At 41.3% G+C, this 26,261-nt stretch overlaps 1 protein-coding gene across 3 annotated transcripts in view; it reads left to right on the forward strand.

Annotated features, from left to right (window-relative positions):
* CNTN5 (contactin 5) overlaps positions 1-26,261 on the forward strand; it is a 1,298,632-nt gene that overhangs the window by 1,157,570 nt on the left and 114,801 nt on the right. For all 3 annotated transcript variants that reach the window (XM_075851517.1, XM_075851516.1, XM_075851518.1), the window contains one exon: positions 20,303-20,423. In XM_075851517.1, the coding sequence (XP_075707632.1) occupies positions 20,303-20,423 (121 nt within the window). The remainder of the gene's footprint in view (positions 1-20,302; positions 20,424-26,261) is intronic.

Consider the following 26,261-nt stretch of genomic DNA (forward strand, 5'->3'; position numbering starts at 1 on the left):
CTGGCCGCTGCGGACTGCAGGAAAAGTGCTTCTCTTCTCCCTATTCAGTGCAGGATAGAGAGAAGGGACAGCACTTTCCCTAGTGAAAGTCAAAGAAATTCATACTTACCGCCCGTTGTCTTGGTGACGCGTCCCTCTTTCGGCATCCGGCCCGACCTCCCTGGATGACGCTCCAGTCCATGTGACCGCTGCAGCCTGTGCTTGGCCTGTGATTGGCTGCAGCCGTCACTTACACTGAAACGTCATCCTGGGAGGCCGGACTGGAGACAGACGCAGGGAGTTCTCGGTAAGTATGAACTTATATTTTTTTTTACAGATACATGTATATTGAGATCGGTAGTCACTGTCCCGGGTGCAGAAACAGTTACTGCCGATCGCGTAACTCTTTCAGCACCCTGGACAGTGACTATTTACAGACGTCTCATAGCAACGCTCCCGTCATTACGGGAGCCCCATTGACTTCCTCAGTCTGGCTGTAGACCTAGAAATACATAGGTCCAGCCAGAATGAAGAAATGTCATGGTAGTAAAAACAATACGCTCCGCAGCACACATAAGATCTGCGGACTTCATTGCGGAATTTTGACTCTCCATTGAAGTCAATGGAGAAATTCCGCCATGAGTCCGCAACCAGTCCGCCACTGCTCCGCAACAGACAGAGCATGCTGCGGACACCAAATTCCGCTCCGCAGCCTATGCTCCGCAGCGGAATTGTACGCATCGTGTAAACGAACACTGCTAAATTAAAGTGAAAGTCAATGGAGAAACGGCTCCGCTGCGGATTAACGCTGCGGAGTGTCCGCAGCGGAATTTAAGTGAAATTCCGCTATGTGTGAACCCGCCCTAAGGCCGGATTTACACAAGCGTGTGCTTTTTGCACGCGCAAAAAACGTGGCGTTTTGCGCATGCAAAAGGTCCATAACAGCTCCGTGTGTCAGCAGCGTATGATGCGCGGCTGCGTGATTTTCGCGCAGCCGCCATCATTATGACACTCTGTTTGTAGCACGTGGTGCTTTTCTGTTTTCATTCATAGTTTATACGGCTGCGGAAGTGCTGGCCGTGATTTTCACGCACCCATTGACTTTAATGGGTGCGTGATGCGCGAACAATGCACAAATATCGGACATGTCATGAGTTTTACGCAGCGGACACACGGACACACGCTGCATGAAAATCACTGACAGTCTGAACAACCCCATAGAGTAACATAGGTCCGTGCGAGGCGTGTGAAAATCACGCACGTTGCACGGATGTATTACACGATCGTCTGAATAAGCCCTAACAATAAGGCCCAGTTCACAGTTTTTGGGCCTTGATATTGACTCGGACACTGCGTCAGAATCAGCACCAAACAACTTCCAAAACCGCCTCCCATTGATTTAATCTGAAATCAATGGGAGCCAGTCGCGGAAAAAAGAAAAAGCAGCACATCCTTTCTTGCCGCGGTTCCGCCTCTGACCTCCCATCGAAATCAATGGGAGGCAGAAAATGCATTTTTCGCTGCGTTTTTTGTCAGCTGTCCTCAATCGCCGCGGGCAAAAAACGCAGCAAAAAAACGCGGCAAGATAGTGTGGGCAGATCAAAATCTGCCTCAAAATTCTTTAAGGAATTTTGAGGCAGATTTTTTTTTGCCTGCAAAATACTGTGTGAACAGGGCCATACATGATCAGCACTTTGAGATAATTTACTCACTGTGTCAGAAGAGATGCTCCCACTCCAGTCCTCTTCCGGCGATGTCTTCCAGGCGAGGTCTTCGGTCCAGACGTCCAGGTAAGTTTTGTCCATGTGTGTCCGCGGGCGGTCTCCAGTGCGGGCGTTCGTGGGTGCGCGCTCGCGAGTGCGCACGCGCGGGAGTTTCCTTGTGCGCGCGATCGGGTGCGCGCGCGCGGGCGGACGGTTTGACAGCCCCCCATGACGAGGGGAGGGGGCCCGCAGCAGCAGCTCACGACATTCTTTTGGTGAAAAAAACGGGCCCCATTGCAGGGGCCCGTTTTTTCCTACCAAAAGAATGTCGCGGCAGTTGCCGGGCCCCCCTTTCAATTAGGTTTGGCCGGGCCCCTCACACCACTACCCCTAATACCCCCCTGATGGCGGCCCTGAATACATACAATACCTTTCTTATTCCTAACTTCCTCTTCTGCAAATCCCTCTAAAGCACTTTCCATCAACTTTCTACCTTCCAACTTCCCTTTGTTCTCCAGAATACCTTTTGCCCAATCTGCGGCTTGGAGCCGCCCTCCTCTTTTTCCCTCTGCCAGTTTTCATGCCTTGATCAGGGCAAGCAACTCTGCACTCTGGGCAGAATGTATGACAGGATCAAGGGTCTCATAATATAAGACAGAGGTGTCTGGTGGTTTGGCTGTGAAGGACTGCTTATACATTATTACATTTATCACTTTTCCTGATTCAATCTACAAAATGACACAAAGTCATACAAAATATCTATATCAGCATTCAATGTTGTGTCCATTCATTTCAAGAACAAGATTACATTTCTTATCTCACTAGCAGCTGTTCTTCACCTCCCCCTTCTCTTATCACACTAGTTGATTCTAAATTATACCATATGGGAATTTACTATAAGGTCACTTGCAACATTAAAACAGCTACTACTTCTATCACTTCCTTTGCTTTAAACTTTACTTTATAAAATATGAATTTCCTCTGACACTTTTCATCTTTCAACCATCCACGTTTTGTGTCACAACATTCATTCCATTTTTCTGCGTCTAACCGTCCATGGGATTATAGACCACATGCTTTCATTAATTTTTTTTTTATTTTTTTTTTTTAATTTATTTATTTATTTATTTTTTGTTCCCTGCGTTGCCTTTTTACCTTCTCTTTCTGCTACTACCTGTTTGGCGGTTTGTCCTTTGGGGTGCTCATCTCATACTCTTGTTACAGATTCTAGCTACTGACAGATGAATTCCATTCTCATCTGTTTTATACAGTTTCTAGTTTCCGTACTTACTCCTGTTACAGATTTTAGCTACTGATAGATGAATTCCATTCTCATCTGTTTTATACAGTTTCTAATTTCCATACTTACTCTTATTACAGATTCTAGCTGACAGACGAATTCCATTCTCATCTGTTTTAGACAGTTTCTAGTCTCCGTACTTAATAGGGACACCAGTTCCCCATTGTCTAGTTATAAGTGGTCGCCTATAGGCAGACCCTAAGTTATGTAGGGGGTAGTTTTCCTGATAGGTGAATTTCTGGATTTATGATCCCCTAGTAAGCCTACACCCTTTTAACAGGTGCTTGCTCACCCATATGCCATACCTCAAACTCTCGTTTGCCGTGACTGTTTCCCATAGCCCTGCTATGATGGAGGGGACTCTTACCCTTCTCTCTCAGTTTTTATCTTCACTAACAAACACTATGGCTATTGGCTGTTAGGGAAAGTCCCACACTACCTTTCTCACCTATTTTATACAGTTACTTATCCCCTCAAAACCCTTTTAAACCTTCTTCTACTCTGGCCAGAGAATTAAATTCCTTTTATAACTAGCTTACTTTCTTCTTATTCACTTTAAACACCACTCAAGGAGATATCCTCCACACCATAACAGTAATATGACAAATATTCCTGATCCAAATAACAAGGAAAACGTAAAATCAAGCTGTTCATTTGACATGCCGGATTATCGGATTGCAGAAAATTCTGGAATTTTGAGCTGAAAATCAGTGCATGATAATCCCCGCAAGTACCTCAATGCTGTACACACATTTTCGGTATTTTGCCGGATTATCAGATTGCACAAAATTTTCGATTTTCGGGCTAAAATTTAGCCTATCATAATCCCCGTAGTCACCTGAAGCATGTACACATGTTTCTGGTAATTTGCCGGATTATCGGAAGTTTTTTCCAAAAACAATTTCCTTATTCTAAAATGCATTTGTGACACAAAACTGGGTTTCTACAACATTCATACAAATACTGTCATGGAGATCAGGCACTTTATCCTGAGGGTAGGATTACATATAGACTTGACCAGATTTTTACACTAAAAATACCCTCATGTGGCCCCTCTATCCCTCAGGAGTACTACCGGGAAGGTGACCTACCAGACAGGAATGTGCAGAGCAGAGTTTGTAAGAATTAAGTCTTCTTACCTCGCTGCAGCTGTGGTCTGCCCGTTCCTTAGTCTGGAGAGTCGCCACTCTAGTCCCGGGAGATCCCCTGGGTGGGGTGCCGTCCTTCTGGTCAAGTCCCTGTTTCGGGCGCCAATTTCTGTGATCGCAATTTGAGTCACGTTACGCCTTGATCTCCATGCAGGTTCAAATCAGGTGGGGGGGGCGAGCTCGGAGAAGCAACAGATACACTGAGACGTTTCTCAAAGTAAAAATCCTTCTGACTTTATTTAACTGTAGTGGTCGCTTTTATAGCGTCAGAACAAAGAACATTCCATAACATATGAGTCATCTGTATATTCAATCCTTACATCCTTCTTTCCCATAAAGCTCATTGGTGGAACACAAGGTATTCCCTTAGGCTTCCTTTTATGCTTAGGGGGGTTGGTCAAGTGATTGACCACCATCTGTTCGCAATTTCAATGGACAGCAGAAGCAGCTGCAAACTATTTCCTCTCTTACCCTTTCTAAAATACCCATTCTATTGTAACACATGTTCTCCTCTATAACATTTCACTCCTTGGGGCCCCAGATACATTATACATATATTTATTCCATAACACCAGCAAAACCCCAAACAGAACTACCACTAAGCTAAATCTGCACTCCAAACATCAAATGGCGCTCCCTCCCTTCTGAGCCCAACAGCGTGCCCAAACAGCAGTTCACTTCCACATATATGGCATCGCCATACCCGGGAGAACCAGCTTAGCCGTTTACGAGGTATTAGTATTCGGTGGCACATACTGGGCACAATATATTGTGCACTAAAATGGCATATCAGCAGAAAATTGCAATTTTTACTTTGCACCATCCGCTATGCATTAATTATTAATGGAAGAACACCTGTGGGGGCAAAATGCTCACTACACCCCTTAAAATGCCTCAAGGAGTGTAGATTCCAAAATGTGGGTCACTACTTGGGGGTTTATTTTCACTATTTGACCTCTGAGCCTCTGCAATTGTGGGCCAATGCTGTGAAAATCACCAAAATAGACCTGAGCTCTGAGCACTTCTGAACTCGGTCATATGTCCAGGCAATAATAAATGCCTTGAGGGGTGTAGATTCCCAAATGAGGTCACTTCTTGGGGGCTTCCACTGTACTCTGGTACCTTAGGGTTTTGCAAATGCAACAGGGCACCCAGAAACCAAGCCAGCAAAATCTGGATGCCAAATTCTGAGCCCTGCCGTGTGTCCAAACTGCAGTTTATGACCACATGTGGGGTATTTCCATACGCTGGAGAAATTGCTTTACAAATGTTGTGGTGCTTATTCTCCTTTTATTGCTGAGGAAATAAAAATATTCAACTTTTTAGTGGAAAAAATGTTGATATTCATTTTTACGGCCTAATTCCAATAAGTTCTGCAAAAGACCAGTGGGGTCTCAATGCTCACTATACCCCTAGATAGATTCCTTAAGGGGTGTAGTTTCCCAAAAGGGGTCACCTTTGGGGGTTTCCTACTATTTTGGTCCCGCAGGTACTTTGCAAACGTGACATGTCACCCAAAAACCATTCCAGCTCATTTTGAGCTCCATATGGTGATCCTTCCATTTTGACCCCTGCAGTGTGTCCAAACAGCAGTTTATGACCACTTGTGGGGTATTGCCGTAATCAAGAAAAATTGTTTTTCAAATGTTGGGGTGCTTTTTCTCCTTTATGCCTTGTAAAAATTAAAAATTCCAACATTTTATTAGAAAAAATGTTGATTTTTATTTTCCCAGCCTTATTCCACTAAAGTCAGCAGAAAACCTGTGGGGTCAAAATGCTCACTATATCCCTCGATACATTTCTTGAAGGGTGTAGTTTCCCAAATGGGGTAACTTTTGCGGGGTTTCCACTTATTTGGTCCCTCAGGGGCTTTGCTAATGTGACATGGCACCCGAAAATCATTGCAGCAAAACTTGAGCTCAAAAAGCCAAATGGTGCTCCTTCCTTTTTAAGTCCTGCCATGTGTCCAAACAGCCGTTTATGACCACATATAAGGTATTTCCGTAATTGGGAGAAATTGCTTTTCAAATGTGTTTTTTTCTCCTTTATGCCTTGGAAATATTGAAAATTTCTAAGTTTTATTGGAAAAAATGTAGATTTTAATTTTCACGGCTTGATTCCACTAAATTCAGCAGAAAACTGTGGGGTCAAAATGCCCACTATACCCCTTGATAAATTCCCTGAGGGGTGTAGTTTGCCAAATGGTGTATTTTTGGGGGTGTTTTCACTGTTTTGGTATCACGAGACCTCTTCAAACCGGACATGGTGCCTAAAATATATTCGAGTAAAAAGAAGGCCCCAAAATCATCTAGGCGCTCCTTTGCTTCGGTGGTCTGTGTTTCAGTGAATTTGTACACTAGGGCCACATGTGGGATATTTCTAAAAACTGCAGAATCAGGGCAATAAATATTGAACTGCATTTCTCTGGTAAAACCTTCTGTGTTACAGAAAAAGAAGGATTCAAAATGAATTTCTGCAAAAAAAATATGAAACTTGTAAATTTCATCCCTACTTTGCTGTTTCTTGTGAAATGCCTAAAGGGTTAATAAACTTTCTAAATGCTGTTTTAAATACTTTGAGGGGTTCAGTTTTTAAAATGGGGTGATTTATTGGGATTTGCATTGTATGGGCGCCTCAAAACCACTTAAATACATAAAATAAGTAGTAAGTGTAGAGCGCGGTATACAGTCAGGTGGGGAATGCAGATATGGAAAATTGTGTTTCCACTGGAGGTCTTCTTTAACCCCTTCCCGAAAATGGATGTGCCTGGTTGGGATTGCAAGTAACTTAGTGCAATCTTACGTACCAGGCACAACCTGAAGATGAAACAGGCACAGGTGTAAAATTGGATTACAATAGAATTTCAGCAAAAAAATGACATTTGTAAATTTCACCTCCAATTTGCTTCAATACTTGTGAAACGCCTAAAGGGATAAGAATCTTTCTAAATGCTGTTTTGAATACTTTGAGGGGTAAAGTTTTTAAAATGAGGTAATTTATGGGGGTATCTCAAAATATAGCCCCCCCCCCTCAAAGCCACTTCAGAACTGAACTGGACCCTATAAAAATAGTCTTTTGAAATTTTCTTGAAAATGTGAGAAATTGCTGCTAAACTTGTAAGCCTTGTAACGTCCTAGAAAAATAAAAGAATGTTCAAAATACAATGCAAATATAAAGTAGATATATGGAATATGTGAAATAGTAACTATTTTGTGTGATATTACTATCTGTCTTACAAGCAGATACATTTAAATTGATAAAATTTCTAATTTTTTGCAAACTTTCTCTAAATTTTGGTGTTTTTGTTTACAAATAAGCAATGAATTTATCAACCAAATTTTACCTGTAACATAGAGTATAATTTGTCACGAGCAAATAATCTCAGAATAGCTTGGAAAAGTAAAGGCATTCCAAAGGTATTACCACATAAAATGAGACATGTGAGATTTGAAAATGGGGCTCTGTCATTTAGCCCAAAAGTGGCTGCGACGGGAAAGGGTTAAAGAGTCAGCATTAGCCCTAGATGTGAAGACATACAAACTCTGAAAATACTTCCTAAATTCCTGCAATGTAAGATCTGCATCGCTAATCAATCCATCTGTTGAGGAACTTAGCGATGCAACATAGGAAGGTGGATTTTGATCCCTAATAATTTTAGCAACAAAAGAGCCTGGTCTACCAGATCTGCAAAAGATTTTACTCTATTTAAGGAATCCTGTTCCTGCGATTTTTGATTAAGAAGCTCAGCATATTGATCTTGCACATCAATTAATTTTTGTTTCAACACTTGGTTCTTATAAAAAAAAACACTTTTAAAGGGTAACTAAATGTTTGACAAACTTCTGACATGTCATAGTGACATGTCAGAAGTTTTTATTGGTGGGGGTCCGAGGACTGAGACTCCCACCAAACGCTCAAAGAAGCGGCAGAAGCGCTCGTGTGAACACTCAGCCACTTTGTGTCTGTTCGGCTTTTTCCGAAAATCAATGTATCAGAGTACGGACTCAATAGAAAGTCTATGAGCCCGTACTCCGATACATTGATTTCCGGAAAAAGCAGAATGGAACGAAGTGGCTGAGTGTTCACACGAGTAATTCTGAGGCTTTGTTTGAGCGATTGGTGGGAGTCTCAGTGTTGGGAAGTTTGTCAAACGTTTAGTTACACTTTGATATAGCAGAGTCCAAACTTTACACCTGTAGCAAGAATTAGCTGCCAAATTCCCAGCCATGATCGGTTCTCTTTAACATGTAATGTTCTATATAACTGAAACAAGAAAATTATTTATTGCTAAAAATATTCCAAAAATGAAAAAACTTTGTAGCATTGCAGGAATTGTCTGGCACTCTACCTAATAAATTCTACAAATTGAATTTATATATATAAAGCACGGTGAAATTCAGCTCCCAGATATGTTATTACAGAATGGGCAGATGTTGAATATTTTTGGCAGCTTAAATGAGCAAGATAGGATGATTGTAATCATTCAAATAAGTAGTACATATTCAGGTTATGTAGAAGCACGCCAGAGGCAGGCAAGGTAGTAAAAAATGAAACGACTGTAAAATGTTCAGTGTGTAAAAATATACATTACACATAAAGGATTTAATTATTTTACCATAAATTTAAACTGAATCAGAGACAGAAATTTGTAGATGTAATCACACAATGTTCATGAATATATTAATGAGCAGGAGCAAAATTACTAAAAAGAATCAAAGCACTACTGGAACTAAATGTTTATCAAAAAGATGATTGATAGACAGATAGATAGATAGATAGATAGATAGATAGATAGATAGATAGATAGATAGATAGATAGATAGATAGATAGATAGATAGATAGATAGATAGATAGATAGATAGATAGATAGATAGATAGATAGATAGATAGATAGATATGAGATTGATAGATATGAGATTGATAGATATGAGATAGATAGATAGATAGGTAGATAGATAGATAGATAGATAGATAGATAGATAGATAGATATGGGATAGATGATAGATAGATAGATAGATAGATAGATAGATAGATAGATAGATAGATAGATAGATAGATAGATAGATAGATAGATAGATAGATAGATAGATAGATATGGGATAGATAGATAGATAGATAGATAGATAGATAGATAGATAGATAGATAGATAGATAGATAGATAGATAGATAGATAGATAGATAGATAGATAGATAGATAGATAGATAGAGCACACAAAAAAATGGTGACAGCACACTGCGAACATATGCATTTACTGCTAAAGCTACTTACAATAGGGAGTTTCTTAGTCCACATTTTGATCGAATTGTGTGAGTCCACCTGCCACGACAAGGCATCCTCTAAAGGTGTGAACCTACGCTGCACATAGAACCAAGAAGTGGGACTAAGCCTACATATATATCTTGGGTTGGTACCAGCAATAAACTAATTAAAATCACCCAGATCAGAATGGGAGGAATGCAAGATCAAAAAATGGAGGCAGTCACTAACCCCAAATACATGGATCGCATAAACAACACAAAAGTTTGAACAGCAGATTCCAACAAAATAAAACAAAATGTGTATACAGGTGCAAGAACGCCCGTGACTGTAAATGTATACAGCACACAAGAAAATGGCGACAGAACACTTCAGTTTTATTCTAATTTTATAAATTTTATTCTGCGTGTCAATACTTTGTGTTGCAATATTTTGAGAGCCATAACTTTTTTATTTTTCCATCGATTGAGCAGTGTGAGGACTTGTTTTTTGCGGGGTGAACTGTAGTTTTTACTGGTACTATTTTGGGGTACATGTGACTTTATGATCCATTTTTTTCAAGAGACGAGGTGACCAAAAAAGAGCAATTCTGGCTTTGTTAATTTTCTTCTTTTTGTTTTTATGGCGTTTGCCATGCGGGTTAAATTATGTTATTTTGTAATAGTTCTGAGTTTTACAGACGCGGTGATACCACTAATGTTTTGTTTACACTTCTTTGGGGGAAAATGGGAAAAATATTTTTTTCATTACTTTTAATATTTTTTTTGTATATAAAAGAAAAACTTTGACTATGTTTTACTTTATTTTATTACTCCCCTTATGGGACTTGAACCAGCGATCATTGGATTGCTTGCACAGTATACCGCAAAAATGTATTGCAGTATACTGTCTTTTTTACTGGCTCCTAATAAGCCCATGGCTTAATAGAAGCAGAAAGAAGGCACAGATTAGGCCCACAGGCTGCCATGACATCCATTTGCACCATGCGATTGCGTCTCGGGTGGCAGCAATGGGCTGCTGCAGGTGGCCGCCCCCTGTTTCTAACGTCATTTATCCCGCGGTCACTATTGACCGCGGCATCTAAGGGGTTAAACGCGTGATATCATAGTAATATACGATCCCGCCTGTTGCAGCCTGTGAGTCCACTTCATATTTTCCCCTCCGACATTTGCCGTACATATATATGGCAGTCGGGAATGGGTAAAGGGGTTAAATTACTATTAGATGCGCCACGACCTGGTTGATCGAAAACATTTAGCGTCACAAATGTAGGGATTGTCTATTGTTTTCTTTGTTTTTTTAAATTGTACGTTTATTTGACATTGGAAATTTTTTACCAAAATTATAGTTTTTCAAAATAAAATAGCGATAAAAATAAAAACAAAGCAGCACTGTCATGTTTTTGTGTTCCCGGTGACTCATGAATAGGTTTTTATCATTCCATAAATGTAAAAATGTTTACTACAATTTGATATAATGTGCAACTACGAGTATTTTAACCAGCGGGGAGAGGACATTATCACTTAGAGAATACCATTATACCAGCATGGAAACATTAGTCTTGTCACTTCTTCGTTGACTACCACATTCACGTCTCACAATTATTGGAATGTTTGTTGCCGTTCTTTGTTATTATCAATCTATAATTATAAGGCCGCTTTTATAATGGAATCTAACAAAACACAGAAGGCTCCATTTTGACTTCACAAGTGTTTCACATTTTTTGTGTTAAAAGTTAGTAAGTTAGTAAAATTGTTACATTATTTAACATTTTGTTAATATGTAATAAACCTTAAAGGCGTTGTATATGATTGGAAAAAAGGGTCTGATGTTATTTTTCCCAAAACAGCGCCACCCTTGTCTTTTGGCTGTGTCTGTTATTGCAGCTCAGCCCTATTCGCTTGAATGGAGCTGAGCTGCTATAACAGACACAGATCCTGGACAAGAGTGGCGCTGCTTTAGGAAAAAAAATCAGACCTTTTTTTCTCATTTTGAACTACCCCTTTCACACGCACAGTTTTGATGCAGTTTTCGGGGCAGTTCTTGAGCCAAAGCCAGAAGGGGATTCAAAAGGAAGAAAAGATATAAAGAAAAGTCTGATGCATCTCCATTTTTCATGTCTACTCCTGTGTTCGGCTAAAAAAAATTGAACCAAAAACGGCCACAAAACGGTGTGATCCGGGCCTAACCCTTAATAACCAGCCTACTTTGGACCTTAACCCCTTCAGGACCCAGCCTGTTTCAGCCTTCAGGAAACAGACGATTTTTTCAAAACTGACATGTGTTACTTTATGTGGTAATAACTCTGAAATGCTTTTACCTATCCAAGCAATTCTGAGATTTTCTCGTGACCATCGTACTTTATGGTAGTTAAAAAATCTTGTCGATAAATTCAGTATTTATTTATGAAAAACACCAAAATGTACAGAAAATTTGCAAAAATTAGCATTTTTCTAAATTTAAACGTATATCTGCTTGTAAAACAGATAGTAAGGCTGGATTCACATGAGCACATTACGTCCGTAAAGGACGGAACGTATTTTGGCCGCAAGTCCCGGACCGAACACACTGCAGAGAGCCGGGCTCCTAGCATTATACTTATGTACGATGCTAGGAGTCCCTGCCTCTCCGTGGAACTACTGTCCCGTACTGAAAACATGATTACAGTACGGGACAGTTGTCCTGCAGCGAGGCAGGGACTACTAGCGTCGTACATAACTATGATGCTAGGAGCCCGGCTCCCTGCACTGAGTTCGGTCTGGGACATGAAGCCGAAATACGTTCCATCCATTACGGACGTAATGTGCTCATGTGAATCCAGCCTAATGCCGCACAAAATAGTTACTAGTTAACATTTCCCATATGTCTATCGTTTTTTGAACATCCTGTTATTTTTCTAGGACGTTACACGGCTTAGAACTTTAGCAGCAATTTCTCATATATATATATATATATATATTTTTTTTTCATATTCAAAGTTTTGTATTGGTTTTAAAACAAGCAAGTATGAAACACAGGTGGGGGAAATACCTCCTGCTGAAAGAAAGAAAATAACAAAGAAGGGCAATGCCCCAAGAAGGAGGCGAGCATCACATCCTATGACAAGCGACAATATACATCAGCAACCTGGAGAAGCATAATTAACAGGAGCATTGCATACAAAATTAAATAGAGTCGGAACAACTCAATCTCTTACACAACATAAAGTAATGACATCCTACAAGTGCCATCACAGGAAGTGAAGCTCCTCACAGTTAGACAAGGGAGGGGGAAGGAAAAAACAGAAGAAGGAGGACAAACAAGGGCGGAAGAGGGATATGGTAGGGCACAGGTCATGGTGAGCCTGTACTCCAGTTCCGGATGATTATGAGTAGAAAGAAGTGAGAGCAGCTATACACATGGCAAGGACATGGTTGAAGCGGGCAAAACCACACAAAGCAGCAAGCAATGACTCCTGAGTTGAAGGTATATAGGAAGGGGGAATTGGGTCTCAAGTCACTATATTTAAATATGTGGGAGAAGAGAGGTATATATTCCAATAGGACCATGTAGATGTGTATCGTGCGGAGGCAGCTGGGGAATGAGACAACAAACAGGTTTTCCATTCTCTGTATCAAGGCCACTTCCTGGAACCACTCATCCAACTTTTCAACTTACGTGGGAGGACTGACTTTGCAGCCTGGAGGAGGTGTTTAGTTAGAGACTGTTTATAAATGGGTAGTGGCAAAGGGAACATGAATAGAAGAGCTGCCTCAGGGGAATTGGGGACCGAGACCCCAGTGACTTCAAATATGATTTTGAGTACAGCAGTCCAAAAGCTCCGCAAGGTGGAGCAACCCCACCAAATGTGGGACATGGAGCCACCTGTAGCTCCACAGCGCCAACAATTGTCTGGTACGGACGGACACCATTTATGGAGGGCAGTAGGGACCCTATACTACCTAGAGATAATTTGATAACTAGTTTCTTGAGCCTGTATAGATATGGAGGCTTTCTGGTAAAAGAAAAAACACTGTTTCCATTGCGTGTTGGTGAATGTTCTGGGCAGTTCTTTTTCCCAAGCCTTACAAAAAGATGAGAGATGATGAGATCGTTGGGAGAGGAGTAGTTTATATAGAGTGGAGATAGTGTGCGTAGGGGGCAGGGTAGAAACACATAAGCTTTCAAATTCTGTTAGCATACAGTGAAGGTGGGCTTGACGGTTAGTTACATTATAAAAGTGTTTTAATTGGGGATATTCAAGCATGTGACGTGAGGGCGCATCAGTTGGGAAGATTGTGGCTAATGGGAGTAGGGAGGATTCAGAAAGTACTTGAGTCAAGTACATGGGATTGGTGGATGACCAGCCCAAGAAGGAGTGTCGGGCCTCACCTGCAGGAAATGCTGGATTGTCAGTAACAGGGGTCAGTGGGTCCAGTTGGTCTATGAGGGAACCTCCCACCCCAGGGGAACGTAATGCCAAGAGGGTTTGGGAGACAACAAATGAGGCCTGAGTCGGTCCATTCCTAGACAAGGTTCACGTCCAAGGCAGGGTAGACATGGCACGGGTGCATAATTGCTGGGCTAAATGGACCCAGATTTTGATTCGCAATTCTGAAAAAGGTCAAGAACATGAGCGTGTGTCGGCGCAAGGTAATAGAGACGACAGTACGTCAAGCCAACCCCCCCCCCCTCCTGCATGCCTGGACCGAGTAAGTATTGCCCTGCTTAGTCGGGGACGGCCAGATGAAGAATCCAAAGCATTGTTGGATACGTAACCAAAAGGAGGATGAGATGGAAATGGGGATCATTTGCAGGAGGTACAACAATTTGGGGAGGAGCGACATTTTTATAATATTAATACGACCAAACCAGGAGAATTCCTTTTTATGCCAGGAAGCAAGATCTGGGCGGAATTCAGATAGCTGGGGAATGAAGTTATTTGTAAACAGTTGTGAAAGGTCAGTGCTTATACGTACACCCAAATACGTTATACCCCTAGTGGGCCAGGAAAAGGGAAAATTACTTTTGAGGAGTGATAGTGTTGAGGATGAAAGGGATACATTCAATGCCTCTGATTTAGACAGTTGATCTTAAAGTTAGACCATATTCCAAAACGGGACAGCTCAGACATCAACGAGGGCAGAGAGATGCGGGTTCGTGAGATAAACCAGTAAGTCATCAGCAAATGAGAATACACTTAATGTCCGGGCTGTTCCGTATGGAGGCCAGGAGATGTTCCATAACAAGAACATACAACAATGGGGACAAGGGGCAGCCCTGCTTGGTGCCATTGTGAATAGGGAAAAGTGGATTTTTAGTTTTCTTTACTTGTGATTTTTCATTTATTTATTAGGAACTTTATTAAAACTATTTTTAACTCTTTTTTGTCTTACTAGGGGACTTTACTATGTGATCAGTTGATCACTTTAATAATGCACTGCAATACTTCTGCATACCTTAGAGGCAGTTCATGTAGTTGCAATGAGGCCCTTGGACCAGCCCTGCATGGTTCCATTCCCTTTGCTATTGGGTGATGAGAACCTCTCCAGAACTCCCCTCTACAGAGGTACTGCTTTCCTGGCAAACAAGGGGGTGGGATATTGTTCCAAGTGACCTGAAAAGGTTATGGAGAGGGAAAAAACACAATGCCCTTCTGTTTTGGATGACAAAACCTGGCATTGTAATGGCTCCCGCTCTTATCTATGTACACCAGTGGTAGAGATGGTTAAATGATGAACCAATATAACACCTTTGAAGACCCAGAATATTTTTGACATTGTTGAGACATCACGCAGTCATTCCGGGCGAGGTTTAAAATAAGGCCTTCTTCACAACATGCTTCTTAATTACATTTATCGTGTACGCCGGAAAAGCTCCCAACATACATGATAAACATGTCCAATGGCCTCCGCCGGGCTGGTATACGTCAGTATACCTTTTTTTTTTTTTAAGGATGGGATAGTGTAGTAGGCTAGGCTATTCGATCCTGAGGTATCCTGCAAAAAACTTATATTGCGTGGTATACGTTTTTTGAACATGGTAACCTATGGGTAACCGATGCTACTGCATGCCATCCGTCACAAGTATAGGTAAAATAAAAATACATCAGGGAACTTTCCCAGGGAAGAGCATCAGGTAGCGATCTGCCCGGGGATTCCAGCCCTGGGGTAGCTCCTGATGTCACTGCCCATATATGGACAGTGATGTCAGGTGCTCCTACAGGGTCAGAGTCCCAATACAGAGCGCTTCCGATGCTCTGGCCCGGGAATTTTAGCATTGTAAAGGTCCTGACATCACTGTCCAGTAGAGTTCTGCATGGGGGTTTCGCTCTACAATGGGATAGTTGTAGTTAACGACTTTTAATGCAATAAATACACAGCGGCAATAAAATTTAACTTGCCTTTTTAATGGCTTTCAATGGCTTGATAGCTTATCACCCTGCAGCACATTATCAGAGTCAAGATAAGGATTGTTACATCTGTAAATTGCAGCCTTCCATCAGAGCTATATGGGAAGGGGGTCATGACCTTTTTCACAGCTTTCGGTTTTCCCCCTATGAGTGGAGGTTGTGGATAGGGAAGGCTCAATTTTAAGCACACCACAATATTGTTCAGCAAAACAAGCACTTAACAAAGCATTTGGGTCAAATCTGTTGGTCAATTTATAGTAGAAAATACGGGAAGGAAAATTAAAACATTGCTCGGAGTCTATGGAGTCCTTCGAGTTACGCAACCTTTCAACTCTTGCTCTGATATTGTGTGATAAATATGTGGATTTAGCAGTAAGTAAGTGACTTTTTGCACCTACTGTTCTTTTTCAAGATAGTTCCAGCTGAGAACCGGGGAGGGGGGCAAGAAAAGTCATTTTGTTTGTGTTCCAAAATATGAATTCAATCTGGTCTTCATCATAAAGCACCGAGAGAAAAAGCTCTCCGTACAGGTGAAAGTGACAGATAGCAAAGATAAAAGATTGAGGAACTATTTCAGGTTCTGCTGAAGATTCATTTTCTGAGATTCTTTTTTTCTTTTTCTGAACAGGGAATGACAAATAATTTTTTTGTAAAATAATTTTGCTTCTGAAAGTGAAGGTTGAAGTCAGTTCACACAAAGGCAAGTCGAAGAGATTACTCAGCAGTATAGAGAAGTTTAATTATAGGGAACATTTGACAACAACAGCATGTCTTTTCAGTAGCCTTTTAAGATGCCATCATTATATAGACATGTCACCCGGACCGGGGAGCGCTTCATAATTACTGATAATGTCACCTTTTATTCAGCCCACCAGAAACTCACTTGTTGGGTGAAATGTAATGTTCTTGTCTAATCTCATCAGCATTTCTACAGACATGTGACTGCCTACAATTATATGTATATGACATGCCATGTGGAGTATTTTTAGCGTTTTTGTAGCATTTGCAGTAAAAGTTATTATGTAACCGGCAATCTCTGCAATAGACACACTAGGACATTTTTATTTATTTTTAATGGTGTCAGGACATTGTCTTCAACAAGTGGAGTTTAAATGACAAATGCAGGAAAAAAAAAGGTCAAGAATTTTTAATATGGGAGTAACCAGATATAAATATAATCTAGAGGGATATAGATAGATCCCATCGATCTATCTATCTATCTATCTATCTATCTATCTATCTATCTATCTATCTATCTATCTATCTATCTATCTATCTATCTATCTATCTATCTATCTATCTATCTCATATCTATCTATCTATCTATCTCATATCTATCTCATATCTATCTCATATCTATCTATCTATCTATCTATCTATCTATCTATCTATCTATCTATCTATCTATCTATCTATCTATCTATCTATCTATCTATCTATCTATCTATCTATCCCATATCTATCTATCTATCTATCTATCTATCTATCTATCCCATATCTATCTATCTATCTATCTATCTATCTATCTATCTATCTATCTATCTATCTATCCCATATCTATCTATCTATCTATCTATCTATCCCATATCTATCTATCTATCTATCTATCTATCTATCTATCTATCTATCTATCTATCTATCTATCTATCTATCTATCTATCTATCTATCTATCTATCTGTCTATCATAATGGCTTACAGGTATGTAAATACACTGGGCCACTCTGCCGTAACGGAGCAGCTGCTGATTAACAGAGTCTGTGAGAGTCAGTAATACAAAAGTACCTGGAAGGTCAGAAGTGTCTAAATGCCAGACAGTCAGCCGCATGCGTACTGTGAAGGATGATGATGTGAGACTAGGGCTCCAGATTAGAGTAGTGCAGTAGTCTCAGGCACTCGACTTTGCTAGGACACCGGACTGGTGTAGTGCAGTCGTCTCAGACACTTGACTTGGCTGGGACACCAGACAGAAGTAGTGCAGTCGTCTCGGACACACCGTATGGCATGGGCACCAGACACAGAGGGTAAACTCGACTAAGACACTCGACTTGGCACTGGAACTAAACACAATTACTGGATATGGGATACAGGATACAGCTAAGGAACCGTTTGCTGGACAAACATGGGTAGACACAACAATACTTAGGCAAAGAATGAATGGGCAGAGTTCCTTTTATAGTTCCTGGTATGCTAGGATAGGTTGGGGGAGAGTTTCCTGGTGTACCCTATGGGTATCAGCAGGAGAAGAAAGCAGTGCGTGCCGGTGTCTCAGAGGGAGGAGACGCCGGCAGGAGCTCAGTTGTCTGCGGTCGCGGCTACTGGTAAGTACAGGATGCCAGTGGTCTGAGACCGCGGCCATTACATCTATCTATCTTCCATCTATTTATCTATCTATCTAAACATCTATGCAACATAGACGTTTATATTTGTGTTTTTTTATTAGCATTAACTATGATATTGCTACATGATGGTACAGATGTGTCCTTTCTAAGCTTTCCAATTATCTTAACATATTGTCCTGAGATGTGTGGTGCGAGATGACCAGCTCTGAAAAATAACATGATTTTGCGATACTCTGTCACAAGATGTCTTATATTGTATGTGTCTATGTGTGGCCACCCAGTGGTTGTGATGTGTATTGCTGCCTGTCAAGGGTTTTAAAGCATGTCGCGATATTGTATTGAATTGGTTTCATGAAAAATGTAAGTCCTTAACCAAATTTTAGCAAAGTAAGGCCTGATTCACACGAACGCTGCGCATCTCGGACGTGAAAAACTGCAGTTTTTTCACGTCCGAGGTGCATCCCTGCTCAGCGCTGCGAGACGCGATGTCACGCATCCACCATAGTTGAGAGTCTATGGAGGAATGCGTGATGCGTGAAAAGATAGGACATGTCCTATTTTTCCATGGACCCTTCACACGGTCCGTTGAAACAACGGCTGTGTGAGCGGCCACATTGAATAACATAGGTCCGTGGGACGGCCGCTGTTTCAACGGCCGTCCCACGGACGTTTAACACGTTCGTGTGAATCAGGCCTTAAGGTGCACACATCTGTAACTGGGTTTTTTGTAGAAGAGTAAATAATTCTACTAAACTATTTTAACTCATGGGGCACATACAATGGAGAGTAATTGAATGACAAATACAGCTCTGCAACATTTCTGAATTTTCTCTATTATCATTTTTACCTTGGAAAGAGTTTTCTTTACTTCTTTGTTTATTGTCGCCCCTGTGCTGAGCAATGTTCTGCATACATGCATTGCTGACAGAAATGTATGGACACAAATCCATAACTCAATGTTGGTTGTGTTAAGAGGAAGCCTTCCTGACAAAGGATGGTAAAATTGGTTAAAAGAACATAAGGGCTGTTTAATACAGATTCTGATTGCTGTATATAAATCCAGTAAGGCTTCCCCCGTACTGTTTCTGGATCCACACTAATTTACTCCATGAATTGTGTCACTCATTAAGGTAAAAATGGCTCCATATAAATAACAAGTTCAACTGATTGGAAATGTGTCTTTAATATTTTTTACACACACAGATCCAAATGCGTTCGATGGCTTTGCTTTCACAGTTTTCACAGTACATCTGAGATTAAATAAATATCTGCTGTTCAACAAGAGAATTTTAATACAGAGAACCAGTCATTTCAAAATGGCAACCTACTCTACACATATTAAAATCAGTGATCGGGAAAAAAAAAATCAATGGTTTCAAAACGTAATTGCCATTTTGCTCAGCCAATAAGAATGTGGCATCTGTTAAGCAGGGGTGGAGCTAGCGGCTAAAAAGATGGGCAGTGCCAACACAGCACAAATATGTGTGGTTGATGGGCTGTGCAGCTAAAATTTAGGTTTCCTGGGATTTTACATTGATAGCTTTAATCAATGTATCATTGGTGGGGCTCCTGTGATCCCCACCAATCAGCAAAACGGAGGGGCTGTGGTTATTTTTGGAGCTCTTTAGTCCTTTCATTGCACTACCCAACACAGAAACACACTGGTCTATGGCACTAGACAAATGGGCTGATCTGTAGTACCAAACACAACTGAATGTATATGGACGTTGCTTTGTCAGGTACTGTAGTAAATGCGCCGGAGTGCTCCAGCAAGCAGCGCTGCCCCTTCATTCTGCTCATTGGTGGGGGTCCCAGGGAATGGGCCCCCATTGATCCTGGAAAATCCCTTTAACATGAGCTGCACAGCTCATCAACTGCCTCTACTTGTGCTGTGTTGGCACTGCCCTACTTCTCAGGCCCTTAGGTCCACACCGCTTAATAAACCTCACATTTTTATTCGCTAGATTTGTTCACGGGTTTTAGCTGCGATTTTAATGTGACTAACGAAAATGCCACAAAACATATATGGATGACTAAACCGATATAATATTCCACAATTCAACTGTTTGTCATATGATGGCTTGTGTGCTATCAATCTCTACAATATTTTACTGCTGTATTTGACAGTTGAAGATATTTACATTTATAATGCATTAAATTGGGCATTCACTTCTTTTCCAGCAAGCGTCATCGGCTGATTTAATGATTAGAAACATCCTCCTGGTGCATGCTGGGAGATATGGCTGCAGGGTGCAATCCACGGCTGACAGTGTATCAGATGAGGCAGAACTGCTTGTTAGGGGTGAGTATGCTAACACATCTCCCTTGATTTATCGTCTCGTCACACTGGCATTGGGCACCGATGTGCTGATTTGCATGTGCCATGTGACACTGGAATGTTTGCAATTAGTGAAAATGAAATATATTGATACAAATTATCTCTATGATGAACAGTAATTAGATTTTCATGCACATTTGTGTGTCAACAGAATAGACTAATGAATCAATGTAGAGCATACCGGGCGTCTTCAGTACAGTGGAAATTTATTCAATGAGAATTGGGCAGTTCAATGTATGAATGTTTAATGTAATAAGAATATATCCAATTACACAGATAGTACTGTGTTTACATGTTGAATCCCTTTTTGTGTTTTTTATACAGATAAAAATGATATATATATATATATATATATATATATATATAATGTATATGTATGCATGTGCGTATCAATATGTTGTGTGTGTGTGTGTGTGTGTGTGTGTGTGTGTGTGTGTGCGTGTGTGCGCATGAGGAAAGGCTATGTTATACCATTGTGTATATTTTTATGCAGAATATAGATAAATAAATTTAAAAAATAAATAATAAAAATAAATAAATATATATATATATATATATATATATATATATATATATATATATACACACACAGTGGCGGACAAGGACAGCAGAGGGCCTCCGTGCAAGAATAGCATGTGGGCCCCTTACTCTCCATTAGCTCACCAAAGAATACCCTACACTTATGTCTCTCTCAGGGTATGTTCACACGGCCTATTTTCAGCCGTTTTTTGTGCCGTAAACGCCCGAAAAACGGACGAAAAATTGGAAGCAGAGCGCCTCCAAACATCTGCCCATTGAGTTCAATGGGAAAACGGCGTTCTGTTCCGACGGAGCGTTTTTAGCATAGTTTTTTTACGCGTAAAAAAACGGTCGCGAAAAAGAATTGCAGGTCACTTTTGAAAAAAGCTCCAAAAACGGCCGTAAAAAAAGCTGCGAAAAACGCAGCGAAAATCGCAAGTGGCTTAAAAAACGTCTGAAAATCAGAAGCTGTTTTCCCTTGAACACATTACATTATGTGCCAGGCCTGGAGGCCCCCTAATGCCTAGTAGTAGCATCACGACACTAACGTTACACTAGGCATCCGGGGGGGCCGGGGGCCCGGTGATATCTGCTGCACTGCACACTGTGCACTGATAGCCGAATAGGACAGCGATAGGTGGTAGGAGGAGCGCTCAGGCAGGGGAGAAGACAGGGGGCGGAGCTAAAGGGAACGAAAGACGCAAGACTTCGGGCGGAGGACAGTACAGTCAGGAGCCAGGACTGCCGGAGTACTAGTATCCCATAGGACGGGCGGAGGACAGTCACAGGACGGGAGGACGTGCAGACTGCAGAGGACAGGTACATCAAGTTAAAAAGTTCATGGGAGAAGGGAAACGTTTTTAGGTAGAAAAATCTGCCTCATAATTCCTTCCAGAATTTTGAGGCATATTTTGAACACTTCCCGCGTTTTTCGTTGCGTTTTTTGTGACGTTTTTCCCCATCGGGCCGTGGTCAGAAAAACGCAGCAAAAAACGCATTTTCTGCCTGCCATTGTTGTCAATGGGAAGTCAGAGACAGAAACGCCCAAAGAAAGGGCATTAGGCTATGTTCACACGCAATATTTTGACGAGTTTTTTGACGCAGAAACCGCATCGCAAAACTCGTCAAAAACGGCCCGAAAATGCCTCCCATTGATTTCAATGGGAGGCGTCGGCGTCCTTTTCACACGAGCAGTTACATAGTTACATAGTTACATAGTTAGTACGGCTGAAAAAAGACACATGTCCATCAAGTTCAACCAAGGGAAGGGAAAAGGGAAGGAAAAATTTCTACACATAGGAGCTAATATTTTTTTGTTCTAGGAAATTATCTAACCCTTTTTTAAAGCCATCTACTGTCCCTGCTGTGACCAGCTCCTGCGGTAGGCTATTCCATAGATTCACAGTTCTCACTGTAAAGAAGGCTTGTCGCCTCTGCAGCTTGAACCTTTTTTTCTCCAGACGGAGGGAGTGCCCCCTTGTTTTTTGAGGGGGTTTTACATGGAACAGGATTTCACCATATTTTTTGTATGTGCCATTAATATATTTATATAAGTTAATCATGTCCCCCCTTAGTCGTCTTTTTTCAAGGCTAAATAGGTTTAATTCTTTCAATCTTTCCTCATAACTTAAATTCTCCATGCCCCTTATTAGCTTCGTTGCTCTTCTTTGTATTTTTTCCAACTCCAGGGCATCCTTTCTATGAACTGGAGCCCAGAACTGAACTGCATATTCTAGATGAGGCCTCACTAATGCTTTGTAAAGTGGTAATATTACATCCCTGTCCCGCGAGTCCATGCCTCTTTTAATACACGACAATATCCTGCTGGCCTTTGAAGCAGCTGATTGACACTGCATGCTGTTATTGAGTTTATGATTTACAAGTACACCCAGATCCTTCTCAACAAGTGAATCCGCCAGTGTAGCGCCCCCTAGGACATATGATGCATGCAGGTTGTTGGTACCCAGATGCATAACTTTACATTTATCTACATTAAACTTCATTTGCCAAGTGGACGCCCAAACACTTAGTTTGTTTAAATCTGCCTGCAATTCACAAACATCTTCCATAGTCTGAACTATATTACATAGCTTGGTGTCATCTGCAAATCTAGAAATAGTGCTATTAATCCCTTCCTCTATATCATTAATAAATAAGTTGAATAATAGTGGTCCCAGCACTGAACCCTGGGGTACACCACTTATAACCGGTGACCATTCAGAGAAGGAATCATTGACCACAACTCTCTGGATACGGTCCTTGAGCCAATTCTCAATCCAATTACAAACTATATTTTCTAAACCTATAGTCCTTAATTTACCCATTAGGCGTCTATGGGGGACAGTGTCAAATGCCTTTGCAAAGTCCAAAAACACTAAATCCACAGCGGCCCCTCTGTCTAGACTTCTGCTCACCTCTTCATAAAAACAGATTAGGTTAGTTTGACAACTTCTGTCCTTAGTAAAACCGTGCTGGCTGTCACTTATAATGCTATTTATTGTCACATAATCCTGTATATAGTCCCTCAATAGCCCCTCAAACATTTTCCCCACGATGGATGTTAAGCTTACTGGTCTATAATTACCCGGGGAAGACCTAGAGCCCTTTTTGAAAATAGGCACCACATTTGCCCTGCGCCAGTCCCTTGGCACTATACCAGTCACTAGAGATTCTCTGAATATTATGAAAAGGGGGACAGAAATAACTGAACTAAGCTCTTTAAGAATTCTAGGGTGTAACCCATCTGGTCCCGGGGCCTTGTGCACATTTATTTTATTTAATTTAGCTTGGACCATCTCTACATTCATCCAATTCAGTATATCAACTGATATATTAACAGCACTGGCACCGGCTACATCAGCTGCTCTTTCTTCAGTTGTATATACAGAGCTAAAGAACCCATTTAGTAACTCTGCCTTCTCTTGATCCCCTGTGATCAACTCCCCATTATCATTATCTAGGGGTCCTACATGTTCAGACCTTGGCTTTTTTGCATTTATATGCTTGAAGAATTTTTTAGGATTTGTTTTACTATCCTTGGCCACCTGCCTTTCATTTTGTATTTTTGCTAATTTTATTACATTTTTACAGATTTTATTAAGCTCTTTATATTTTACAAAGGCTACAGCTGTACCCTCAGATTTGTATTTTTTAAATGCCCTTTTTTTGTCATGTATTGCCCCTTTCACAGAAGGTGTAAGCCATGTGGGGTTTAATTTGAGTCGTTTATACTTATTACCTGTAGGAATAAATTTTGCACTATAATAACTCAAAGTAGATGTGAAAATCTCCCATTTATCATTTGTTCCATTATTTGACATTAGTTCTTCCCAGACTATATCCTGAATTGCAGCCCTCATCCTGGGGAAATTGGCTTTCTTAAAATTAAATGTTTTTGCCCTCCCAGCCTGCGTTTGTTTTTTACAGTATAGGTAAAATGTAACTATATTATGATCACTGTTACCGAGGTTTTCACGAACATTGACATTCCCAACAAGATCTGCATTATTAGAAATGACCAGATCCAACAGAGCTTCACCTCTAGTCGGGTCTTCCACAAACTGGCCCATAAAATTTTCCTGCAACAGGTTGAGGAAATGTCTCCCCTTTGCAGTTGAAGCCGAACCATGACACCAATTAATATCCCGGAAATTAAAATCTCCCATTATCACTACAGTACCCGCCTGTGCAGCCCGCTCCATCTGTTTATATAGCTGAACTTCCATCTCCTCAGTTATATTGGGGGGTCTATAGATTACACCAAAAGTAATTTTTTCAGTGTTTACCTCCCTTTCTAGTTCCACCCACAAGGTTTCAACCTCCTCACAGTCTTCACCCACTATTGTCTCTTTCACACTCGCCTTCATATCACTTCTCACATACAGACATACACCACCACCTTTCCTATTTGTCCTGTCTTTACGAAAAAGTGTAAAACCCTGTAGATTTACAGCCCAGTCATGTGAAGAGTCTAGCCATGTTTCAGCAACACCAACTATATCTATATTTTCTTCCAGTATCAAGGCCTCCAGCTCCCCCATTTTGCTTGCTAGACTTCTGGCATTTGTGAACATACACTTTAACTTGCCTGTCAGTTTTTCACTTTTATTATCAGAAATGTGATTTGACATTAATCGGTCCTTTTTATTTACACTGATGTTTTGTAACGAAAGGATCTCCTTATCCTGTTGTCTAGTCCTCTCCCCACATTCTGTTTCTCCCCCCACCAATATAGTCTGACCCCTCTCTAACCTGGCTACCCCTTTTTTTTCTACATTGACCTCCCTCCTCAGCCCTAGTTTAAATACTCCGCCACCCCAGCTAGAATTCTCTCCCCCAGCACAGCGGACCCCCTTCCATTTAGGTGCAAATCATCTGCAGAATACAGTTTGTACCCCAATGAAAAGTCAGCCCAGTGCTCTAGGAACCCAAATCCTTCTCCTCTACACCAAGACTTCAGCCATGCATTTAACTCCCTAAGCTCCCGCTGTCTTTCCTGTGATGCGCATGGCACAGGCAGTATTCCTGAGAATACAACCTTGGAGGTCCTTCCCTTCAGCTTGTAGCCTAGTTCTTTAAAATTATTCTTAAGGCTCCTCCACCTACCATTTATTCTGTCATTGGTACCGACATGGACCACGACAGCTGGATCATCACCAGCCCCTCCCAGCAATTTGTCCACCCGTTCCACCACATGCCGAACCCTGGCACCAGGGAGACAGCAAACCATTCGGTTGAGGTGGTCTTGGCGACAAATAATTCTATCCGTCTTCCTGATTATAGAATCCCCTACGACTATCAATTGTCTTGGCTTACCTGCATTACCATCCCGCCGACTACTAGCTGGGCTGTTCTCCCGGCTGTTAGGGAGATCAGTATCCACTAGGGCTGCCATTTCTGAGACTGACACCCTCGCATCATCACCCAACTTGGCAATTTTGCCTGGAATGTCAGAAACCGGATCGGCCTTCCTTGTCTTTGACCCCTTTCTACTGCCCCTAACTACATTAACCCAGCTACTTACCTGATCCTGCTCACCCATGTCTTCACCCTCCAGTTGTAACCCACTAACTGCATGCTCTGTGAGCAGCAAGCTCCGTTCAAAATTGTCTATCCTCCTCAGTGTTGCATTCTGCTCCTCCAGATCTCTAATACGAGCTTCCAGGTGAACAATATGCTCACATCTGCCACAGAGATATTCACCCTGGAACTCCGGCTCCAGTCGTGCATACATATGGCAAACTGTGCACTGAAGAAAACCTCCAATCTTGCTGTCCATTATCC

Source organism: Rhinoderma darwinii, chromosome 2 (genome assembly GCF_050947455.1).
Source record: "Rhinoderma darwinii isolate aRhiDar2 chromosome 2, aRhiDar2.hap1, whole genome shotgun sequence".
Taxonomy (NCBI): domain Eukaryota; kingdom Metazoa; phylum Chordata; class Amphibia; order Anura; family Rhinodermatidae; genus Rhinoderma; species Rhinoderma darwinii.